Here is a 16,165-nt window from a genome sequence, read left to right as displayed (position 1 = left end):
GAATGCATGGGGATAATCCTGATCAGGATTCTTCCGGCATAGAGCCCCGACGACGGAACTCTATGCCGGAAGACAATAACGCAAGTGTGAAAGAGCCCTTAAAGAGAATCCAAAAGGATTCGTTCTGAACGGATGTATGCTGTTGCATTATCAGTGTGGATCTGTCTGTGCAGATCCATGACGGATCCGCACCAAACGCGAGTGTGAAAGTAGCCTTAGTGATATTTGCTGAAATTTGCAGTGAAACAGCAAATTGATATTGACATTACTGGATTTTTGTGCTCACAACTTCAACTAAATGCACCATAATTGCCATAATAAGACCATAAATAACAGAACTCATTTACAGGGTATTACATCAGCATGGTGACGTTCAGGAGAGCGATGAATACCGACCAGATCGAGCCTCCTATTTTCAGATGGAAAGGAGTGATCACAGGTAGGAAACCCTTTGTCTTAATCCACCACAGCAATCAATATAACACTGTTTTCTTTTTTTTTTTTTGGTTCCAAGCACCCTTGACAAACTAGTGATTTTGCTGGGGAAAAGACTAGCCTAACATGTCCCCTGCAGGCCCATGTATTACATGATCTTCTCTTAAATAGTAGCTCTCCATTTATTCTGGCTTATAGAAGGTGGGTCCCAAGTGAGGAACCCCCCCCCCCTTTAGGATGTCTGTATGCCTTCATAATACAATCACTTTAAGTGAACTGGACTGAGCTGCAGAGGTGCAGCTACCTGGATCAAGACTGATGGGGCCGTAGCAGTCTCTATTGAACCACAGCCCCTTTATACTGCTTGTTATGGTTTTAGGATGCCCATCTCCCATACATTGATGAGGCTTGTATGCCACTAGTTATCTAACAATATAACATTCATTTGCAAAGGCAGGTGCACTCTGCGATCTTACTAAACCCTCAAACTGATGATAAAATTGAGAAATTAGCCAACATATCCTACTGTGGAGGACATGTCTGAGCCCGAGCACCGCGCCAAGGTTTCTCAAGTAGCTCAGACCTAACACTCGCCTACCTGAGCCGTATGAGCAATACCATGAGCCAGTGGGCGAATTACAGGAGCGTAAGGTCCGACTCATAGCCAACTCACCAGTTACCTCCAGCATGTAGCAATGGGAGGAGGGAGTAGTCTGCGAGTCCCACTCAAGACTGGCCGATATGGCCCAGGCCTCGCAGGTGCACCTAAATGTAGCCTGTAGATGGAAAACAGGCACATTTAGATTGAAGTTTATACACCTCCAAGCATCTCTATATACAAACCAACAGAAAAAATGGCGTGGTGTTAAACAGGCAGGATTATCATGCAGGATTGTTGTTCTTCATATTTGATAGGAGTATACTGCTGCTAACCAAAAGTGTAGACCGCCACAGTTCATGCTGCTCTTACCTGTATGCTGTAGGAGAGCGCGCGGTTTGCCCTTCCTTCTAGACTCCATGAAAGGGATAGGAAATGCAATACTTATGTTTTTTTTCCTCTAAAAAATACAGGCCTTATAAAGATAGGAAAGATCAAGAATATCCTGTTAATTATGAAGATGATTTCCAAGAGCAACCAAATCGAAGGCCTGTTACTTCAGTTATGAGGAACAGGTAAATTTAGTCACTTCCATAGGCAAGGATCAGGTCTCTCACTTATTATTTTCTCTTTGCTGGTATTCAGTCTTCAAGGATAACTGTCATATATCTTTTTTTTTATTTGCTAGTTTATTAGAGCTATGCATGTATACCTGAGTTAGTCTGTCAATGATTATCAGAAGGTCTGTAATTACTTTATAATAGGTTCCCTTTAATGAAAGCTGTTATCTGGATTTTGGGTATAGAGCTGAGGACATGGACTGCTAGATGGCCGCTAGCACATCCGCAATACCCAGTCCCCATAGCTCTGTGTGCTTTTTTTGTGTACAAAAAACGATTTGATACATATGCAAATTAACCTGAGATGAGTCCTGTCCCTGACTCATCTCACATACAGGACTCATCTCAGGTTAATTTGCATATGTATCAAATCGTTTTTTGTACACAAAAAAAGCACACAGAGCTATGGGGACTGGGTATTGCGGATGTGCTAGCGGCCATCTAGCAACCCATGTCCTCAGCTCTATACCCAAAATCCTTGTGACAGGTTCCCTTTAATGTCCTCTGTCCGTTTCCACTGCTCCCTTAAACCCTTGAATTCTTTTTATTTATTTTTTTGCGTTTTCGTTTTGCGCTCCCTGCCTTCCCAGAGTCATAACTTTTTTATTTGTCTGTTCACATAGCCATATGAGGACTTGTTTTTTGCGGGACAAGTTGTACTTTCCAACGCCACAATTTAATATTGCATATGATGTAGTTGGAAGCTGGAAAAAAATTCCAAATGGGGTGAAATTGCCCCAAAAAAAGCAATTCCACCAGTTTTACACATTTTTTATTTACGAAATTCGATGGTCGATGTACTGACCGATTACTTTTATTCTACAGGTCAGTACGAATCCGGCGATACCTTATATGTATAGTTTTTCTTGCATTTTAATAGTGATAAAAAATTTAAAAGTGGGGAAAAAAAATCAGTTTTATTTTTTTGTCGCTATATTTTGACACCTATAACATTTTTGTAATGTGTACGGAGCTGTATGGGGGCTAATTTTTTGTGGGGCGATTTGAACTTTTCATTGATACCATTCTGGGGTGTGTATGACTTTTTGATCACTGTTTATTTAACTTTATGTAAAAAATGAAGCTACCAAAAAACGGCGAATCAGCCATTTGGGCGCTTTTTTCCCGTTTTGCCGTATGGGGAATATATATTTTTATTTTTATACTATGGGTGTTATTGCACATTGCGACACCCATGATGTGTATTTTTTTATTTTTATTTTGGGAAAAGGGGGGTGATTAGAATTAAAAAAGACTTTTTTATAGTTCACATAGGGAATTATAACATGCAATTATTAGATTGCTATTCTGATAGACTCTAATGCACTAGCATTGGAGTCTATGAGAAAATTGCTTGTTTCCTATGGAGCCCTATTACAGGCAAGGGCTCCATAGGAAATACTATGCAGCAGCCTCCTGTCATTCACAAAGACAGGGGCTGCTGTACACAAGCTCCGGCTCCTCCGATCGCCGCACGGCGCTGGTCGGGAAGGGGTTAAAAGACCATTGCTAGGGCTTGTCTGTCTTCCTTTTAGTATAAACAGAAGACAGAGGGGGCGGTTTTCCACACTGCATGCCTGGATTAGGCTTCAGAGTGAAGAGGCGTGTCTCTCAGTAATCCAATCTGATTGGCTGGCAGGGAGCTGCTGGCTATGGGAAGTGAGGGAAAGCAGTTTTGGCCTCAGAACTGCCAGAGGAGCCATTATACTGTAAATATTTAAACAGCCGTAACTAAGGGAAAAACGCAAGAAAAACAGTGGTATTTGAAGAAACTAAAGATTGCTTTATGCATAATGCTGCTGTAGCAGTAACATATGCTAAAATGTTATTTTTTTTAATGAAAAAATGAGTTACCCTATAAGCTTATAGTAGATCTGCAGATAATTGTATAGATCTTCGTTAGCGATGATCTGGCAGTGTAATACTCCGATCATTCTTCGGGTAAAATCTTTCAGCAGGTTTAAAAATCCTAATTTGCCGGTGGTAGATCGTGGTGTGTAATTATTCTGCCTCTAGCAAATAATGATTCAGTATGGGGACAAGTGACGGTGACACACTGAGGAGGAGATTGCTTCATGTAATAGCAGCGGTCTCCTCCGCTGAGCAGCAGCCAATTGCGGGAAAGAAGGAACACTTCCATCCCGACAACTGCCTGGGTGATATACTCGTCTAATATAAGCCTTAGATTTGATAAAACAAGATCTTCTGAACCTGACTGCAGTTAATCGGTGATTCTTTTAAAAACTGTATTTGCATTAATTCTATATTTGTATCTTAGGAACAATGGGAAGTATTAGAAGAGGCTGCTTGCAATTACTTATCAACATTCAGATCTAGTCTGCCTGGTTTAGGTCTTCAACTGTAATGTTTGATTCCGTACTTTTCTTCTTCCAGGACAAAAATTGAAAACCCAGTTCAGCAGAATGAACGCTCAAAGTCTGCCAACATTAAAGACGAAAACTTCTCAATGGGCCTTCTACTTGGTATGGCAAATTGAATTCACAATTGTATGTAGGAAACAGAATTGCAGTCTCACATGCATTATATTAACGGAAAGGAAACCTGTAATCACTTTCTAAGCCTATTTATCCACTCACTTTTCTATAAATACGTTTCAATGCATTAATAATGATATTAAAATCAATTTTGAACGAACTATCAGTTCAGAGAAAAACCAAAAAGAAATTTTCCTGCCATATATGTAAATGCCCTTAGATGCGTCCTGTCTCCTCCATGCTTCAGAGATGCGTTCTCTGGCTCTTTGAGTGCAGCCATGACTACAAACGAATAAACACACCCTCTACGATTGCTCATCTCCACCCCTTCCAAGTCTTGCAGCTGCACAGTATACATTATATTATCAGTGTGAGATGAGTAGTGTTGATCGCGAATATTCTACTCGCAAATTTTTATCGCGAATATCGGCACTTCGAGAATTCGCAAAGATCTAGAATATAGTGCTATATCTTCGGAATAGTGAATATTCTAGATTTTCTTCCATCAGTGAATGAGGTGACTGGTTCTGCACATGCGCTGGATTTGGGATGTGAGTTCGGGAGGAGGGGTAGGATCTTTAGATTCTATCACTCTGATAACGGGAGGTGGGGTTAGGAATGGGAAGTGATGAGGTAAGCATTTTAATTTACATAACATGAAAAAAGCGAAAATGGACTGTAAAAGAAGTACATGGAGGTGTTTAAAAAAACAAAACTAAAAAAACACTAGGATGATTAGCGTGGGGGAGAACTCTCTCAGGATGCCGATGATTCTTATGGTTAAAAACCGGTGACAGGTTCCCTTTAATCTCATGCACACTGGTCATTAGGGAGTCTATATACTGTATTTGCAAAGAAGAAGGCAAAACGGTGTATAAGAGGGTGTGGGAGTCCCTGCAGCTCCCTGCTGTGTGATTTCATATAGCGGTATGCATGATGCTGAATTTTAGAGAGATTCTCCCCTACAGTCAATACTTCAAATAGACAAACATTTTGCATGAGAGGCCCCATGGAAATATATTTCTGCTATCTTCAACTTGGTCGTTGTATGGAGTCTTAATACAATCACATAAGAGCTGTACATTGAACAGTTTTTGTATTTTTGAATAAATATGTGCAATAATCTTATACATGGATTGGTATAAACAAACCTTATAAGGTTATGTTGCTCTGGCAATATCTTTTCAACTGTAAGTCCCAGCTGTTATGAATCGTTAGTCTCCAACCTGCCTTGAAGGCCGGGATTTGGGTCTGTGTTACAAGCGCCTGTATAGTGCTTTTGTTAAACCAGCCCTGGGGCATATTGCTAGGATATACCACCAGTGTCTGGGTGGTGATCCAACCAGTGGTGGTAGTGCCTGAAAAGTCCCATGCCAATTGTCCTCTCTCTGCTTGGCTTAGAGGCTGCAGGGTCAGCTTTTGGACGTGACGGGCCGATCATTGGGAATAAATATTCATACAAACTCCTGTTCCCAATAATTGGCCAGTGTAAATGTGCTGCTGATCACCCAATGACTGAGCAAATACTTGTTCATTGTGTGAAAGCATTTGTTTTACTGTGAATTCTAAGATACAGGAATAAGATAGGCGTAACAAGGATTAATTGAATAAAAAATGTACTAATCTGGGACATGGCTGACAGCCCATGGTAATACCAAGAGAGAGATAGTCACAAGACATCATCTTTCCTGATCAATGTCATCAATTGAGCTGAGCTTTTTGTTACATGCATAGAAGTTTATGCTTTCTAGCTCAGTGACTGGCCCCTCCTAAAAGGTCTCCAGTGTGCAGTACGCATGTACAGCAACCTCAGCCATTATGAATGCGACATAGTTCTAGTTACCAGTTCTGGAACTATAGGGCCTTTATCTGCTCACTACATTAAACACATAATATCCCTAAACCACTACATTAAAAGGTAATAAGGGAAAGAACCATTAAGCGAAATCCGCACTTTAAATGGTAACCTTGCAACCGAAAATTATGGTGTTTGGGCAGCAGATGGTTGTGGAAACAGCAATATGCTATCCAGAAACAATGAATCTGTATCAGGACAAGTGATTACAGTAGAGATTGTTTGCCCCCATACAGTGGGAATGATTGCTGAGTGTAGGTGTGATTTTTAGAATTTTTTATTTTTTTTGTATCATAGGTGGATCAGATAAAGATGAGGCTCAGAAGAGAAGGAAAGAGCGTTACAGGCAAGAACTAATGGAACAGATGGCTGAGCAGCAGAGAAACAAAAGACGGTAAATGTGTGTTTTGTTGCTGTATTCCAACTTGGGAATGTAAGGAGGACCTCTCAGCTGATTTACCGGTGAATACTTGTATTGTGCTGTTCCTCTGTTTTCCCCATGGAAATGTATGAATAAATGCGTGTGGCAGTACTCAATGTCAGTAGGTTGTGTCCCTACACAGTGCTGACTATGAGAATTTTTTTTCATACATTTAGATTTACAAATGAAATGCACAGTGCAGAATTCTAAGAAACAATGCTCCATATGTGTTTCTGTTTTTACTAAAGCATCTAGAAAGCTGACAGTGTTATAAACATCACTTAAAGTTTTGGGCTGTTTGGTTTAGAAAGTTTATTCAAATACCCTATAAACTGAATTCTGAATTCCAACAGCAGGATAGAGAGCAGGAGAAGATTAATACAGAATTTTGTGGGACACGATTCAGTAAAACTTGTAATTCATTCATATAAATCTCTGCTATTTCTGACTTCATTGTTCACGTGGGAGGTATTTTCAGTGACTGATAGCATTCTCTTTGTGTGTATACAGAGATGGCTGTCAGTCACTGATCACACCTTCCCTGTGAACAATGAAGTCAGAAATAGCAGATTTAATTGAATAAATTATAAGTTTTACTGAATCATTTCTCACAAAACTATATATTAATCCGCTTAGCTCCTCCTGCTCTATAACATGCTGCCTGCAGATTGCACTGCATTTCGTGGTAACGGGTCCTCTTTAAAAGGAGCATCTCTGATTCTGGAGAATCTGATGTGTTCATTATGTGGACAGACCATTGATTTCAGTGGGAACCATGTCATTTTTTTTTTATTTGACCCGTGATAGTGCTGCGGGTTATCTAAACACTTGTTTCCAAGTTCCCCCACAGATTACAGCTGATCACTGGGGGTCCCAACAATGGGACACCCTGTGAGTAGCTTATTTTCAGTTAAACCTTCTGGCAAAAATAAAATATAATTTTAATAAATGTATAGGTAATACAGCTTAATATGAGGGAGCTACAGTATTCCCACTTCTCATTTTTAATCATGTTTAATCTTAAACTTCTTGCATTTAATTGATGGGGGATGTATCATTTTTCAGAGAGAAAGAACTGGAACTAAAAGTTGCTGCTACTGGAGCCATAGATCCAGAGAAACAGGTGAGTAACAGCACTCAGCTACCTCAGTAATGTTACTGGCAGAGCCTAATTGCTTGGCTGTAAAATTCTGGCAGGCAATAATAATACACTACAATACAAGAGTATTGCAGTGTATTATATGTGTGATTACATGATGGCATGGTCAAGTTCCAACCTCCTATTTAGCATCTACTTACTTTATTTTGATGTAGGTAAGTACTTTTATGTTCACAGTTTTTTGTTTAAACCAGCTCAGTTTAGTAATAAACGGTATGTCTATTATGCTGTGCTTTGTCTTAAGTGCATTATTTTGCTAATTTGTTCTTACACGCTTTTTCTAGCTAAATGAAGAGGAGGTAAATTGAGCTGATTTTTGTTAAAATACTATTTGTTTCTCTCTTCTGTAAGGATACTGTACAATGATGAATGGCTTATTTCCTTATCTTTTTGCTTGCATGGTTGTTGTAGTGTGGATCATAGACCTCAGCACTTTTTGACATTTGCATGCATTTGGAACTGGTTTGAAAAGCTGCTACTGGTAGCAGGATGTATTCAGCTTAAGCAACCTTTCTCTTATACCTAGCACAAAAAAACAGCAATTTGTGTGCTTACATGTTCTGAGCACTGTAGGCCTGTTAGCTAAAGCAGCCATTAAGAGCCCTGCCGTGACTTGAAATGGGTAAGCTATGTGTTTTTTTATTGTTGGGTATAATACATAAGTTGCTTTAGCCAAATTAGTGTCCTTGAGATGAACCGTTAGATTGAGATACACATGACATAGCTGTCAGCCAGCAGCTTTCTCACATTCCTCCATAAGCATTTGTCTTAGCCAATTGTGCATGATATTTCAGTAGAAAGAGGGAGAGGAACAAATAGGTTGAAATCCAAAACGTTTACTCTACACGTTAGATTATCATGGAATTTAATAGTTTATCGGTGTTTTCACAGCTTTTGTCAAGCATTTCAGTAGATAGATGCAGATCATATTCCATTCAAAACTGGCCAAGAATAGAATATTAAAAAATCACTCGAGCTTAGATTTTTAGGGGACGCACTAGCAATTTCTTGTTGTTCTGTTTTTCTGTAAAACCTACAGTACATAAAAACATAGACATACAGTGGTTTTAACAGCCTAGTTTACCTCCCAGTCTCTTGAGCACCTAGGCATACTCCAGGATAGATCCGGTAGCACAGTCCCATGCCTCTCATTGAAGCATCAGAGTTATTCCTGCAAGGCCTCCTAAATATCTGGCACCATATCTCTTTTTATACTCCTGAGCTCTTGCTTAAAGGCGATGTACACCTTCGGGGCAATTTCTTTACGATTACATTTTACTCATTTTGGGCTAAATCCATGTTTTCAATTAGTCTTTATAAAAATATTTAGCCGTTCTGTCACAAAGGGTTAACTATCTAGCTGTGAGAATCGTACTTTCACTTCGTGCTGGTCATCTATTATCTCTAAATTTCTAAAAGGTCATAAACACTTATTTAAGCCACATTCTTATAAGTAAGATAAGAAGTGAGCTATAAGTGTTTAGGAGGAGGCCGGAAATCAGAGATAAAGAGCCATCTGCTGAGCTGCCTGATTTGATAGAGTGAAAACAGACAGCATGCTACTAGAGAATCTCAGGGCTGTACAGAGAAAAAGGCTCACAATTTTTAATAAAGACCAATTGAAAAAATGTATTTTTAGCTCAAAATGAATACAATGCAATAATAACAAAAAAAAAAAATGGCCCCCAAAGGTGTCCATAGCCTTTAGGCCACTGAATTGGAACTTGCTCCTTGCCATTCTGAGTGTGGTTGGCATCTTTCTTGTGGTGTAAGAGAACATTAACCTGTTGGCTCAGATGCTTCATGGATGTTTTCCAACCCACTAGTAAACTAAATTAACCAGTGTTTGCAGATGTGCCATAGCCAGCATAGATAAATATAAATTTTTTTTTATTTTTTTTAAATGAATGTATGTAAATAAGCTCAGAGAGGCACTAGAGAGTCAGCATTTTTATGCCTGGGTAAGAGCTCATTTACCTAAAAAAAAAAAGTAAAAACACAGCTATGTTTCTTCCTCTTTTTTTAAGTATTTAGCTTTTAACAGTAATAAAAACTCTGAAATGAAAACTTAATGTAAAAACCAACGCTGAAACATCTTTGCATTTCTTTGAAAAGCCTGACCGGTTACGACAATTTGGGGCAATATATCGTCAGCAGGAAATGTCAGATCGAAATGTCCCCTATCGTCCTGGAATACTGGTTGACCAACAGAAGACAAGCAGAACAGTGATTGAAAATAAACCACTTATTGATGAAAGGTCTCCACCGGAAAGACCTAGAGTAGCCTTTCAGACTCCTGTGCCTGAGCCTGCTGTCACTGGTAATGGCTTTCCTATAGCTTATCATCCAGCCAACGAGGAATATCACCGAGGAATATCCAACACTCTTGGAGAAATAGTCGCTCCCAGGTAGATATATCAGACCAATGTGTATATCTTTATTAAAGGGGTCAACTGACCCCTGAAATGCCCCCATATGCCCAGGCCCCTCAAACACAATATATTTATCTTGCTCCACGGCACCCGCTTTGCTCCTGGTCTGCACAGGGAGAAGCAGCGGTGACCAGGAGCGACGCGGGTGATGGGGAGCAAGGTAAGTATATAGTGTTTGAGGGGCCCGGGCATATGGGGGGGGGGGGCATTTAGGGGCCGTATAACCCCTTTAAGTTCTTCCTTTTTGTGTATGTCTTGCTTAAGGCATATTGCTCATTATAATTGGCCTAATTTGTTAAAGGGGTAGTCTCACTTCAGCAAATGGCATTTATCACTTAAACAAAGTTAATATAAGGCTCTTACTAATGTATTGTGATTGTCCATATTGCCTCCTAATGACGAGGACCTCATAAAACCGTCCAAGTGACAAAGTATTGTCCCTGCTCTCCCTATCACAGCTCAGGGGGCAGTTGAAAGATGAAACGGAGCATGTGAGCAGGTCAAAGAAATAAGAAAAAAAACAAACTGCAGGTGGCGCTATACAGATACATTTTATTGAATAACTCAGTTTCTATTCAAAATTTTTAATTAAATGCAATTACAAAAGTATTCATATCCAGGTGCTGGTTTGAAAACTGTAGAATATAAAGACTGAATACATTTAAAGGTAATTTTATGCCCAAGTATGTAAGAGTGCAATGGAGAAGAGGAGCCTAAAACAGCCGCCTGAGGTGGAGGGAGGAAAACATTAAGGATATTAGACTTAGAGTAATTAATCTTGAAACTAGAAAGGGAGCAATCCATTGTAAAAATATCTACAAGTCTGGGCATAGCCCCAATTGGATTAGAGAGTGACAATAATAAGTCATCTCTGAATGCAAACCTAAGGTTTTTAAATAGTACACTGTCAAATAAGTATTTGGGGCATCAAATACATGGACACTTCTTTGAGAGGACCACTCATAGGTTTTATACCACTGATCACTCACAGCATTATACGTATGAAATGGCAAAAGAGAATAGCTGTCTGTCAGCCACAGACTGTGTCTTCATTTTCCTGATATAATAATTAATAATTCAGTAATAAATAAATAAAAACAGGCGACAGATCCTTCTCCATTTTGTGGTAGCCTTCTCTATTAAATGGTACACCCTGCACAATACAATACTCAACGTGGTAAACCCTGCACATATTAAAGTATGTTATTTTTAATATAAAGTGATGTAAACTTTTGTTTCATATGTTTTCTCTGTTTTACAGGATTGCAGTGGTACCTCCTCCTCAGCCCCCGATTCTAGTAGATAACTACCGGACACCTTATGATGATGCTTATTACTACTATGGCGCTCGGAACCCGCTGGACCCAAACCTTGCTTATTGTAAGAGATAATTATTTTGTCTAATAGGGAAAGCTTGTAATGTTGGCTATATTTTACATTCAAAGTAAGATCTTTTCAATTTATAGAATATTTAATTTTCTACCTCCGTATTTCTAGTTTCATGTAATCTGCACATTCTGTTCACTGGACTATTTGATTACACACAGTATAGTCTTGTGTCGGCTTCAGTGACTTAGTCATTGTACAATTATACCTAAACTTGCTGATGGGTCTGTGTGTATGTCATTAGCTCCAAGATCATCATGTTGAATTACAGTAAGGTGGAATATTGTTGTAATTGTCATTTTTCATAATGTACAGTATGATACGAGGATGACGTATAGGCCCAGGTGTCCTTGTCTCATAAGTCTCACAATATCCATGAAATCAGAGCAGTAAAGTGTAATGGCGGATAAGGTAGTATAAATGTTTTACCTTGAAAGCATACAATTAGAGTTTTCTCAGTGGCGGCCAACAGTAGAAGTCATTACTGTCAGTAAACCTTTCAGGGCATATCTGTAAAGAATAAATCAAGGCAACTGGACTTACTGTAGATTTTTTAAAAACGTTTCACTCGTTCTTCCAACGAGCTTTCTCAATTCTGAGTGACTGTACAAGAATTCTCTGGGAATAAAAAAGGGCATAGTATACTGCTGCAAGTAGGCCTAGTTATTGTGAGCCAAAACCAGGTGCGGGTCAAAAACACAGAACAGAAGGACAGCTTGCCATTATAACGTATCTCTGTGGAGGCTTCACAATAAGGGCTCAATTAGAATGTTTTTTGCTGTCCACAAAATGCAGAGCCGTGTTTTTTCTGACAGTTCAGCATGTTTGTGGACCCATAGACTTCAATGGGGCCACGTCCTGATTTTCACTGACAAGTATAGGACATGTTTTATTTGTTCTGCGGGGCTGTGAAACAGAAGAAAAGATGCGGAAAGCACACTGCCTCTTCTGGGGCCCTATAGAAGTGAATCGGTCCGCATCTAGTCCGCAAAACTGCAGATCAGATGCGGAAAGCAACATACAGTGAGGAACTGAAGTATTTGAACACCTTGCGATTTTGCAAGTTCTCCCACTTAGAAATCATGGAGGGGTCTAAAATTCACATTGTAGGTGCATTCCCACTCTGAGACACAGAATTAAAAACAAAATTCAGGAAATCATATTGTATGATTTTTAAAGAATGTATTTGTCTTGCACTGCTGAACATAAGTATTTGAACACCTGAGAAACAGCAAGAATTATGGCTCCCAAAGACCCGTTTCTGTGTCTTTTAAAAAGTCCACCTGTACTCCACTCATTAATCTAACTTAATAGCACCTGCCTGAGCTGTTTAAAGACCCCATCCACCCCACAGTCAGTCAGATGCCATCTACTACCATGGGCAAGAACAAAGAGCTGTCCAAAGACACCAGAGACAAAATTGTGGACCTCCACAAGGCTGGAAAGGGCTACGGGGCAATTGCCAAGCAGCTTGGTGAAAATAGATTAACTGTTGGAGCAATTGTTAGAAAATGGAAGAGGCTAAAGACGACTGTCAGTCTCCCTCGGACTGGGGCTCCATGCAAGATCTCACCTCGTCGGGGTATTACTGATGATAAGAAAGGTGAGGAATCAGCCCAGAACTACAAGGGTAAGCTGGTCAATGATATGAAGAGAGATGGGACCACAGTTTCTAAGGTCACTGTCGGTAGAGAACTACGCCGTCATGGTTTCAAATCATGCATCGCACGAAAGGTTCTCTTGCTCAAGTCATCACAGGTCCAGGCCCCACTGAAGTTAACCAATGACCATCTGGATGATCCAGAGGAGGCATAGGAGAATGTCATGTGGTCAGATGAGACCAAAGTATAACTTTTTGGTCAAAACTTCACTCGTCGTGTTTGGAGGAAAAAGAAGGTTGAGTTGCATCCCAAGAACACCATCCCTAATGTGAAGCATGGGAGTAGTAACATCATGGTTTGGGGGTGCTTTTCTGCGAAGGGGACAGGACAACTGCACTGTATTAAAGAGAGGGTGAATTGGCCCATTTATTGTGAGATTTTGAGCAACAACCTCCTTCCCTCAATCAGAGCATTGAAGATGGGTCGTGGCTGGGTCTTCCAACATGAGAACGACCCAAAGCACACAGCCAGGATAACCAAGGAGTGGCTCCGTAAGAAGCATATCAAGGTTCTGGAGTGGCCTAGCCAGTCTCCAAACCTAAATCCAGTAAAACATCTTTGGAGGAAGCTGAAACTCCATGTTGCTCAGCGACAGCCCCGAAACCTGACAGATCTAGAGATCTGTGTGGAGGAGTGGGCCAAAATCCCTGTTGCAGTGTGTGCAAACCTGGTCAAGAACTACAGGAAATTTGACCTCTAATTGCAAACAAAGGCTTCTGTACCGAATATTAACCCTGATTTTCTCAGGTGTTCAAATACTTTATGTTCAGCAGTGCAAGACAAATACATTCTTTAAAAATCATCATACAATGTGATTTCCTGAATTTCGTTTTTTAAATTCTCTCTCTGAGTGGGAATGCACCTACAATGTGAATTTCAGACCCCTCCATGATATTATAGCCTGCCTACATTCAGTGCGCTGCCTGTGCTGTTCATAGTGCATCCTGCACTGATGAATGGCAGGAAAAGTCTAAGGCATATTGGTACAGCATAGACTTTTTCCAGGGTGCGTCTGCCCACAGAGAGGGCTCAAAGTGCCGCCTCTGGCACCTGTGCCATAGATTCGCCACCACTGACATAGACTTAACAAATGGTCAAAATGAAATGTAAACAGGCCCTAAAATGGAAGTAAACAGCGCCAGAGCATGTAAGCGCTCACCTGCAATCTGTTTGGTCAGTGTTCCGGAAGAGATATGTTGTTGGGTTAGAAATGGTTTAGAATTATGAATGTATCCCTCTTCTCACAGATCCCCCAGGTGTGATGGCTATGCAGGCCGCCCCAGGAATTGGCATCCCTGCGACAAATGCCATGCAGACTTATCCAGAGGGTCACACCGTGTAAGTAAATATAATAAAAACCTTTTCTTTATCCACAGCTGGAGCTAGGCATTTGGTAACCAGGGCAAAGATTCAGACAAACACCCTAACCCAGTGATTGGCTGATTTAAAGCAATATATAGAAGACCGCAGCACCATGTAAGGTCGAAACAACACACATTTTGGAGTATAAATTACTTCTTTTCTGAAGACTTTGAGAGTGCTGTGGTCTTCTTCTATATTGTGCACAAAGGGGGTACTACAGACTGGTACCCATAACTACTTGCACCACCACAATTTTTGACAATACAACTTTTTCCCCCAAGTGCTGCTACACCCCTTTTTTTTTTTATATTTTTATAGCTGATTTAAAGGATTTTTTCCTGGTCTTCTATATTGGTGACCTATCCTCAGGAATAGTCAGCAACATATGATTGGTGAGAGGTCTGACTCCTGGGACCCCCCCACCCTTCTGCTGTTTGTAGAGGCGTAGCTCTCTGGTGAGCACTGCAGTCTCCTCACAGCGTTCAAGACACCATTCATTTTAAAGAGGCTGTTCTTGGTGTTGCAGCGCACTTTAATGGGACTGAGCTGCACATAGGCTATGTGACTGATGAATGTGACATAACTGGCCTAGGAAGAGTGCTCAGCGCTCACTGGAGCTCAGGACATGGATGTTTGGAACTTTCTTTTACAAATCAAGTCATGGTTTATTTCGATATGGTGAAAGTGCACAGTTAACAATGCCTTGATGTTCCACAGTGACAATAAACAGAGATCAGGTGCTGGAAGGGGGGCCAGCTTAGGAACATTTCCAGAAGAAAGACCACGACAGACACGAGAAGCTGTTCTTTCATATCAGGAGGAGCTGGAGCATCAGGTTTGTTATTTAATAAAGTTTAATGGCCTTGAACTATTTCCAAGGGTTTTCAATGCAAATCCTAACACTGTTATAAACCTAGTATGATGATACATTGCTTTATTTGCAGATAAGGGAGAAAAATGAAAGACGCAGAAAAGATAAAGAAGAGACAGAACGTTATGACGCTAAACTAGAAGCAGATATAAAAAACTACAACCCATGGGGTAAAGGCGGTGGAGGAGCTCCACTGAAGGATCAAAAGGGAAATCTAATTAGTAAGTACCCCTCCTGAGCTTCAGAAAGGGCACACTGGATAATTAGATGCACTAACGCAAAAAAAAAAAGAGGATGCCTGATCACCACTGGATAGATTGATAGACATTTGGCAGTCTCCAGACTCTGTCTTATTTTAGGGCATGCAAGCTTTGGAGGTGCTTAGTGGATGTAGTAGTAGACTTGAACCATTACAGTGTAACTGTCATTCTATTTTTATTTGTGTAATGCGTAGGGGCAGTGATGTTAACTATTTTTGTAATATACTTTAATTACTGAAATCATACATTTCTCATCGAAAAATAGCTCTAAAGTGGCCCATTTTGAGCCTTAGCAACGCTCCTCTGTCTTCTGTTTACATAACAGTGTAGACTTGCTCAGCACTGACTGTGTTATGTAAACAGAAGACAGAGGAGCGTTTTTAAGGCTCAAAATGGGCCACTTTAGAGCTATTTTTCGATTAGAAATGTGTGATTTCAGTAATAATACATTACACAAATAAAAATAGAATGGCAGTTATACTTTAAAGCAAAGTATTTTAAGGAAATGTAATATTTGATGTTTAGCATGTGATGAAGGCGATTGGCAATATTTTTACAGCTTTGTGAGTTTGATATTAGACTTTAGTATGGAGGCCTTTAACTCCAACTT

General features: G+C 40.1%; 1 protein-coding gene across 3 annotated transcripts in view; it reads left to right on the top strand.

The window, feature by feature from the left end:
• The window catches only part of CSPP1 (centrosome and spindle pole associated protein 1), a 102,623-nt gene that overhangs the window by 47,546 nt on the left and 38,912 nt on the right, over positions 1 to 16,165 (top strand). For all 3 annotated transcript variants that reach the window (XM_044293030.1, XM_044293029.1, XM_044293028.1), the window contains 10 exons: positions 350 to 439; positions 1,507 to 1,608; positions 4,048 to 4,136; positions 6,301 to 6,397; positions 7,490 to 7,547; positions 9,699 to 9,991; positions 11,277 to 11,395; positions 14,310 to 14,400; positions 15,142 to 15,259; positions 15,369 to 15,516. In XM_044293030.1, the coding sequence (XP_044148965.1) occupies positions 350 to 439; positions 1,507 to 1,608; positions 4,048 to 4,136; positions 6,301 to 6,397; positions 7,490 to 7,547; positions 9,699 to 9,991; positions 11,277 to 11,395; positions 14,310 to 14,400; positions 15,142 to 15,259; positions 15,369 to 15,516 (1,205 nt within the window). The remainder of the gene's footprint in view (positions 1 to 349; positions 440 to 1,506; positions 1,609 to 4,047; positions 4,137 to 6,300; positions 6,398 to 7,489; positions 7,548 to 9,698; positions 9,992 to 11,276; positions 11,396 to 14,309; positions 14,401 to 15,141; positions 15,260 to 15,368; positions 15,517 to 16,165) is intronic.

Source organism: Bufo gargarizans, chromosome 5 (assembly GCF_014858855.1).
Source record: "Bufo gargarizans isolate SCDJY-AF-19 chromosome 5, ASM1485885v1, whole genome shotgun sequence".
Classification (NCBI taxonomy): Eukaryota; Metazoa; Chordata; class Amphibia; order Anura; family Bufonidae; genus Bufo; species Bufo gargarizans.
The sequence above is the reverse complement of the archived record's forward strand: the minus strand, read 5'-3'. Positions and strand labels throughout refer to the sequence as shown.